General features: G+C 35.3%; 1 protein-coding gene and 2 non-coding genes across 3 annotated transcripts; 2 read left to right on the top strand and 1 right to left on the bottom strand.

The window, feature by feature from the left end:
• Window positions 1-937: 937 nt before the first annotated feature.
• On the top strand, window positions 938-4,502 carry LOC112033234 (probable serine/threonine-protein kinase PBL7). Its single transcript, XM_024066011.2, has 6 exons — window positions 938-1,342; window positions 1,949-2,187; window positions 2,432-2,567; window positions 3,320-3,578; window positions 3,762-3,894; window positions 4,008-4,502. The coding sequence occupies exons 1-6, from the start codon at window positions 1,186-1,188 to the stop codon at window positions 4,281-4,283; spliced, it is 1,200 nt and encodes a 399-aa protein (XP_023921779.1). The 5' UTR covers window positions 938-1,185; the 3' UTR covers window positions 4,284-4,502.
• An 891-nt stretch (window positions 4,503-5,393) lies between these two features.
• TRNAG-GCC (transfer RNA glycine (anticodon GCC)) lies at window positions 5,394-5,464 on the bottom strand. The gene has a single exon. It is a non-coding gene; the product is annotated as a tRNA-Gly (tRNA).
• Window positions 5,465-5,858: 394 nt separating this feature from the next.
• Window positions 5,859-5,929, top strand: TRNAG-GCC (transfer RNA glycine (anticodon GCC)). The gene has a single exon. It is a non-coding gene; the product is annotated as a tRNA-Gly (tRNA).
• The last annotated feature ends 3,035 nt before the right edge of the window (window positions 5,930-8,964 follow it).

Raw genomic sequence — 8,964 nt, 5'->3', positions numbered from 1 at the left:
GTTTTGTATTTTTGCCCACTTTTGAGTTGTGACAGGACTAGTTTTGTCTTATTAATCAATGAAAAATAGTAGCATGTTAATACTTTTCCCCCCGGTTGCGTCCAATCAGAGCTGACGAATCTGCCGTCCTCTCAGGAGTTCTGCATTCCAATGCTCTTTTCTTTTACTTTTCCATCAATTGCTCCCGCTTCTCCATAATGTGGCCCACCGAATAACCTTTTCGAACAAAGTTTAGATGAGAAGCTGTTAATGGTAAAAAATATGGCAACCCACGAGAAACTGTAATAGCTTCTATTCTTTTTTTTTGATAAGAGCTTCTATTCTTATTATTTATGTCTTGTTGTAAAAATATTAGAAACTAAAAATATAGTATTTTTATATAAATTAATGTAAATATTGATTGTCTAGAATAGTAGCAGCAAAAGATATTCAAAAGACTTTAAATTGAATTTCATAAATTTAAAACTTAAATTAATAAAATACAAAACCAAGGCTAAGGGTTTGCTTAAAATTCACTTATTTTGTTAAAATTAAAATTTTTTTGTTAAAACTTGAAAATGTAGTAAATAAAAGTAAAAGTTAGTTAAAATATTACAGTATAACTCACGAATAGTATCAAAAAGTATAGTGAAAGTCATAAATAGTAATAAATATAAACTGAATAATAAAATAAGTTAGCAAAAAATAAACTATTTAAATAGACATTAACCCGTTTGGTATGACAACTTAAACACATGTTTTTAATTTTTAAACAATATTATATGTATTTTTACATATTTTTCATTCACAAGCATTTATACACATGTTTTCAAATAAAATTAGTTTTCAATTTTGAAACAAAAGATAATCACTCTTCAACATTGTACAAAATATAAAATTAGTTTTCTAAAGAATAAAAGAGAATTAGGGAGCATCAGCAAAAATACTCAAAAGAATAGGCACTCCACTGCAAAACCCGAGTCCCAATGAGTCCCCACTGGCCAGTGGCCACTACAATACACTATTCTCCCCGCCATGAAACAAAAGAATCAGATACAGAGCAACACTCTCCAAGCTTCAAAAAAATCTGCTTTCACTGATTTCTTCACCGACGACTGGCCCTTGTATACTTGTATTTTGGGGTCTTTTAATGGTGTAAACAAGGAAGTAACTGAGTGAGAGGGACTTTTTTTTTTTTTTGGGGAAATGGAGGTAGAGGAAGATGAGTACAGAAGGAAAGAGCGCATAGCGCTGTTGATAATAGTGGTAGTGGCTTCAGTGACCGTGGCCGCTTTGCTTGTTGCCTTCAGCTACTATTGCTACATTCGCAACAGGGTCTCCAAGCGTCGAAGCGACCTTCAAAGTTAGCTTCTTTTTCACTTTTATTCATACCCTTTTCTGCATTTGTTCTCCCTCTCTTTTTATAGCTGGGACTGAGAGGGACACCGACACACAGAGTATTTTTATTTTGGGAACATGTTCATACATTTTCTCTTTATCCAAACAGAAAGTTGAATTTTTTACTTCAGGATGTTTTTGGGTTCATTTACTGCTTTCTATTTCCTTTCTCTTTACTCTACGTTTTGTTGCTTAGAAAATGTGCCCCAAGATTTGGTTAAATTAGTATATAAAGTTCCTTCCTTTTCTATGTATGACTTTTCTTGCATTTGAAGACACCCAAATGGCCAGCATTTGTTTCTATGTTGTTTTGATCAGGGGAAATTGTGTTTTGGATTACTGAGAAAACTTGTGGGAAATTATTTTTTGTTTGTCTACTGATAAAACTGAAAGAGAAAACTTTTTTTTTTTAAAAATCCCAATTTAAGCAGCCTTCTCTGGTCTGAAAAACGATGAAGAGCCTGAGTTCAATCATTTAATTTCTATATATTTTTTTTCCTTTTCTACTTTTTATGAACAACCCAATGGTGCATTACTTAATACCTTGTGGTTGACTAAATTCTGTTTTTAGGGGCTGATAATGAGGACAAAGGGGGCTTTCAAAACCTGCAAGTGGCGGCTGAGAAGGGACTTCAGGTGTTCACTTTCAAGCAGCTACATTCGGCAACAGGTGGTTTCAGCAAGTCTAATGTGGTTGGCCATGGTGGGTTCGGGTTAGTATATCGTGGGGTGCTCAATGATGGCAGGAAAGTTGCTATTAAGTTTATGGATCAGGCAGGAAAGCAAGGAGAAGAGGAGTTTAAAGTGGAGGTTTGATGTTTTTGTTACACATTTTGTTCTTTTTTAAGCTATGTTTGGTTCCTGAAGCAACAAAGGGAATAGGGAATTGGATGTGAAAGATTTACATTTCTGCTAGCTTTTTCCCATTTAAGTTTTTAGTTTTATTCGGTTAAACTATCAACAACTAATTCCAGAATGATATGAATTCCTTTGGCTTTTAAATTTGGGGGTTGCATTGAGTTGATTTTTATTGGTTCATTGTATGTTACCATAGGTGGAATTGCTAAGTCGGCTGCGTTCTCCTTATCTGTTGGCATTGATTGGGTATTGCTCAGATAATAATCATAAATTGCTTGTGTATGAGTTCATGGCAAATGGTGGTCTACAGGTGCATTTGTATCCTGCCAGCAGTAAGTAGTAATTTCTTTTAACATCTTGATGCTTTTCTACATTACAGAATAAATGAAGCATTTTTTTTTCTCAATTTTCATGACTTGAGGCATTCAAATGTATTGAGGCTTGTCAGGAACTGGTGAAGACTTGATCATATATGTGTCGTAAAAAATAAGCAAAACAAGAACAAAGAATGAAAGGGGACTGGACTATTCTATTTATATTGTATTTGATACGGGTCTTGATCTCAACTAGTTAAATTCTTCTATTCCTCCAGTTCCAGGATAGATTTCTATTTCAACCAGCTAATCAATTTTATTGAATTGTATGACATGAACTAAGTATTAGAAAAATTAGAACAGGTTGCAAGTTAAACCAAAATGTGGAAAGTCTGGCATTTTCTGTCTGTTTGTCATGTACAATATGCTATAATGTTTTTATTGCTACTTAAGTGGTTTTCTATCAATTGTTTTAGATGGTATGTGTCAAACTTTTTTGATCAATTAATGGAGGTTTGCCTCAACACCTAGTAAATGAGAACATAATTGAAATTTTCTTATTCAGACCTCTATTCAGCATGAAAGATTTTAGATGAATAATATTATTATGATGTAGTGGCACTGCCTTGCCATGCATACCTGTGGTTATCCTGCCACCAGTGGTTATCCTGCCGCTAGTGGTCATTACAATTTTCCATGCTTAATGCTAGAGTATGTGTTAATCTTGGTGGTTTCGCTGTTGGATTTTACTCATCAAGTCACATTTACAGGTGATAATCCAATCTCCTTAAAATTGGACTGGGAAACTCGATTGGGAATAGCTCTTGAAGCTGCAAAGGGTTTAGAATATCTACACGAACATGTCAGTCCCCCAGTGATTCACAGAGATTTTAAGAGCAGCAACATCCTATTAGACAAAAATTTTCATGCTAAAGTTTCTGATTTTGGATTGGCCAAGCTTGGATCTGAAAAGGTGGGTGGACATGTTTCCACCCGAGTGTTAGGCACCCAAGGATATGTTGCCCCTGAGTAAGAACCACCAGTAATCTCCTACCTGTAATGATATATTAACACATGGATTTTTCTTTCCATACTATTGTTCTTTTTATTATTATATGTATCTAATTTCCCTTTCACTTTCAAGTATTGACTTCATATATAAAAACTGTAATCTGTTTAAAGTCTTAATTTTGGGTTTGATTTATTATGCAGGTATGCCTTAACAGGGCATCTGACAACAAAATCAGATGTCTATAGTTATGGGGTTGTGCTTTTGGAATTGCTCACTGGCAGAGTTCCTATTGATATGAAGAGACCTTCTGGGGAAGGTGTTCTAGTATCTTGGGTGGGTTTCTACTCTCTTCTTTAGTTAATTCAATAATATGATGCTTCATAACATAATATGAAAGTCTTTTTAGATGATTGGCCTTTCATCCCTTCCTTCTTTCTTTTGCAAAGGCTTTGCCACGGTTGACGGATAGAGATAAGGTTGTAGAGATTATGGATCCTGCTCTGGAGGGTCAGTACTCAATGAAAGAGGTTATTCAGGTAGCAGCAATTGCTGCAATGTGTGTGCAGCCAGAGGCAGATTACAGACCGCTGATGGCAGATGTTGTGCAATCACTGGTTCCACTGGTGAAGACCCACAGGTCAACTTCAAAGGTAGGCAGCTGCTCTAGTTTCCAAGTCACTAAGTCGCCCACAGCACAGGAATTTGGTAAAGCAAGTGTGTGAAACTAACTAGAGTGAGATATAAATTAGGTCCATGTTCTTCCTTAGCCCACTCCCATTTTTGTGCGCCTTGTAATCCCCGGCTGTCAGAGAAAAACTTTGTTGTAATGAAATCTGTAGTGCATGTAGTGAGATAGTTATCCTGTTTTGAACTAATAAGCTGCACCTATCTAAGATTCTACTCTAAAAATAGTGGTTAAATTAAATGATTTCTATTGAAAAGATGGGTCGAAATGTTCTTGAAGCTCAAGGATAAGGATTGACTCATTTTTATGGTCATTGACTGGGTAATGCCGCTGAGATATTCAATTACACATTGTAATTCTGCCATTTAACTCAAAATCTGATGCTTTCCATGGTTAGCTTGAAAGGCTTATGCTTGCCTTTCTGCCATGTAACATCTTAATTTTGTAGCATCAATCCAAGTTGGGAGTAAATAGCATTTTCTCCTCCACTCTTGAGTGAATATAAGAAAAGTGCAAGTGCATGAGGAATATTTTTTCCCTTCTGGCTATGAATATGATAACTATCATGTCGATCCTTCTGTGACATGACACTTTTGTACACTAAAAATTCTAAATAAACCCCATATAACCATTTAGAGTGTAAGTCCAATTGTTGAGGATGCAGAGTACGAACAGAATGAGTGGCTACGTTATATGTAAAAAGGCAAGAAAGATGGTAATATCAATTGAAAGAAACTTCCAATCTTCTAATAGTCTCAATGGATTTACATGTTCCCTTCTCCAACGAGCTAAAGACATAGAATATGCCTACCCATCAATCGAAAGACACTGCCCTCCAAAACCCACCGTCCTTCTATGGCCAAAACCTGTTCCATACGCGAGCATCCATAGCCCAATAAATACCATATCAATCTGGGAACAAAGAGCAAACCATTTTAGAAATCGGCCGCTCAAAAAAGATAACCAGGCTTACATGTTAAGAAAAAACTTGGCCCAAACAGAAATAATCTCATCTTACCTGCCCCTTAAAAATGTAGATTGAAGCTGCATATTATCTGACGGGCCTATTTGAAACTACATGTTAAATTTAATTTGTATTAGTTTACATCCCAAAAAATAAAAAAACAGCTTGATAGCATTATCAAAATGCACCAGCGGGGAATCGAACCCGGGTCTGTACCGTGGCAGGGTACTATTCTACCACTAGACCACTGGTGCTGGCTGTTACAATTTGGTGAATTCTTTTAGTACCACAGATAATACAGTTGGTTATAATATGTCATTTTTATATAGACTTGCTACTTTTTTTCTTATCAATTAGAGTCGGCCATGGAGTTGTAGCAAAAATTGTACAAATTTTTGTTGTTGTTGTTGTTGTAGAACTAGACTTTTTGCAATTTGACTTGACATATTTTATGGGCATTTAAAAAGTTTCTATTTTTCCCTTTCTAGTAGTCGATTTACTGGCTGCACTTGGCTTGGGTTTGTTCTATCTCTGACACACAAAATCTAGGATTGTTCAAGGAAGGCAAAATATAGAAGAGGTGATGGGAAATAATAGAAACTTCTTGCAACAAACAAATAACATTCGTAAGCCCAACTAGACCAACTGGCACCAGTGGTCTAGTGGTAGAATAGTACCCTGCCACGGTACAGACCCGGGTTCGATTCCCGGCTGGTGCATGAATGATTTGTTTTTAGATAATTTTTCAAACATATCTCATTTTTTCAATTGAAAAACTAGAAAAGTAGACAAACAGGATCTCATAGGCGTGAAGGTTGCAATTTGAGCTCATTGATTTTTTTTTAATTAATTTATTTATAAAAATTGTTGTATTATATAGAAAGTAAGAGTGAACATATACATAGGATGTTGTCAACTTGTCATAGCATGCCATGGAGGTTGCAGGTTGTAACTTAATTATCACAAAGTGTGTTGTGCTCTATTCAAGTGCATTGGTCATCATTTTTACCATTCCTAGGAGAGTTGTGAACCACAAGTTGAACAAGTATTGAGAGCATTCTTGTAATCTTGTGACAACTGACAAGGTCCTTAGTTTAAGGCATCTAGAGGGCTAGAGCTAGAGGTTCAATGCCATTTTATTTTTTCAAAATTGTTCAATTTAAGAAAGTAGAAAAGTAGACAAACAGGGTGTTGTCATATCTCATTTGCATGGAGGTTGCAATTTGAGCTCAGTGAATTTGTTTTTTCAAAAACTCTTGTATAATATATAAAAAGTAGAAAAGTGAACAAATAGGGTGTTGTCATGGCATGACATGGAGGTTGCAAGTTGCAACTTAATTATCAAAAGTGTGTTGTGCTCTATTCAAATGCATTGGTCCATCCTTTTCACCATTCCTGGGAAAGTTGTGAACCAAGTTGAATAAGTGTTGAGAGCATTCTTGTAATAATCTTGTGGCTAGGTCCTAGACATCTAGAGCTAAGCTTCCTTGGGAGAACGTATAGTGTGCCTTCCCAGGACTGAGGATGGTTTGTGTATAAAGAGAATGGAGGAGTGCAACAAGGCCACAATGTTTAAGAATATATATGTGCAATCTTTGCAGTAAACATGGCTAGTCTATATGGTCTAACAAAACAGTCCATCGAGCTTTAGGCTAACAACATTTCATAGAAAAGATAGAATTTGGTGGAGTGGTGCACCAGAAGGAAAATAAAATGTAAGAACTAAGAGGTTGGAAACGATTTAGTCTTTTAGATCAAGAGGCATATCTAAAAACTCTTTTATTCTTATGGCCTTCTATTCAAAATTGGTTGAGCACGTATGATAAGCTTTGGACTTTTGAAGTTTTTATTACTAGTAGTTGTTTCTACTGCAGAAGATTACAATTTACAAACACCTATTCTTTAATTGCTCTAATTACTCTGAAAATCTCTGGAGAACTTTATGTGAGAAATGCAACTAGCCATGCGTGACTAGAGATTGGAGTGATACTACTATTCAATGGATGTTTAAATTAACCTCAATAAAGAACCTCAAACTCATGAGTAAAAATTATATGTTCTTTATTGCTAGCTCAGCTGTGTGTTACATATGGAAGGAGAGAAAGCAAAGATTCTGTGCGTTAACTATTGAGTAAGATTTGTGTTCCTTAACCACGTCTATCTTTGAGCAAGGGGTAAGTTGAACTCATTGAGGAAAGTCAACGAAATCAACAATAATCTCTACTCTCAACTCTCTAGGTCCCAAGATCATGACAATCTCATGTGATATCTTTAATTAGGGTTGAAAATTTTGAACTTTGAATGTTCTTATTTTTGTTGCAAGCTTTCGTTAGTTGATAAATGTAGTCAATGCTTTCTCCACCATGCATGGGGGCTTATTTTATCGTTCTCCCTTTTGAAGCCCGAATGGGCTTGTCTGTGGTCAAAGGTCTGCCCAGCAGCCCATGTGCTTGGTTTTGTTATTTCCTTCTTATACAGCTACTTACAAAGAAAAAAAAAATCCATTTAAAATGTTTAGTGCCAGAGAACACTTGAAATATTCATGAAATGCAATTGAAATCCATTTTGCATGTTACTGGTGGCTAAAAACTCGTATTATATGATGATTCTTTTGCATTTCTAGAGAAACAAAAAAAAAAAAAAATCATTTAATTTCCACATTAATAAATGTTTGCCTATTTGGATCGAATATTAAATTTTAGAACCGAAAATTTACACACACACACACACACACATATATATATACACAACTTTTAAATGTTGCAAACCATTTTAAGATTTATTTATATTCTTTTCATATCACGCCAAATTATTGAAAAGACAATTAAAATGTCTAATGGCCTATGGCCCCAGCTCAGCCTGGAAGTGGTTGGAAGTTAGAACATGTGAACCATACCAGTTGGAGCTCCTAATTAAGTCCATTCTTCACCGTGGGACCAAATTCATATCCACTAAAAATATAATTTACTAGATTGATATATATGCATGTATGATAAACCTCGTTGCCTCTTATGCATATATTAATGGAAGGAAAGACTGATTCTTAATTTGTTTTGTTTTTTCAAGTGCATCCAGGAGGAGGAAAGTGGCATTGCACTTTAGTTTTATCTTGGTGTATGAGTATGACCAACTGGGTCATTTCAAGTGGGACCTAAGCTAAAGGGTAAAGGAAAAACAAGGACCTCCTTCATCGAAGTTCATTATGAGAGATTGTCAAAATTATCATAGTGTCTACTGTCTAGGACTTTCGGCTTCCGGAAGGTTAATAATGCAAGGTTATGATTGAAGCGTTATGATTGAAGCGTTTTTATAATCTCATCATTTTCTTTTCTTCTTTTTTTAGATGATCCCAAAAAAAAAGATAAGAAAAATGAACCTTTCTTCTTATGAATACGACATGAAATCTAATAGCATTCCACTTAACTTAAGGGGGGGAAAAGGAAAAGAAAGCTAAAAATATTGTGCAGAGCAAATTACTAAAAAAATTCTACAGGAAAAAACAAACAAAACGGAGTTAAAAAGCAGAGAAAATAATGATGTACTTTAATTAGCGTAAGCAATTTATAACTAGTAATTGTGCAATGGACTCAATACCCCCCCCCCCCCCTTTTTTTTTTTGTTTGCACGTTTTTATTTTATTTTTTTAAGTGGATAAGTTGTTTTTTTTGGACGTTCTTTTATGGCTTTAAATGATCACCTTTTTTTTTGGGGGGGGGGGGGGGTTTGTAGGGCTGCGATGCATCAATACTACTGG

This window comes from Quercus suber, unplaced genomic scaffold (genome assembly GCF_002906115.3).
Source record: "Quercus suber isolate HL8 unplaced genomic scaffold, Cork oak 2.0 scaffold_849, whole genome shotgun sequence".
Classification (NCBI taxonomy): domain Eukaryota; kingdom Viridiplantae; phylum Streptophyta; class Magnoliopsida; order Fagales; family Fagaceae; genus Quercus; species Quercus suber.
Note: the sequence above shows the minus strand (reverse complement) of the source record. Positions and strands in the feature narration are given on the sequence as shown.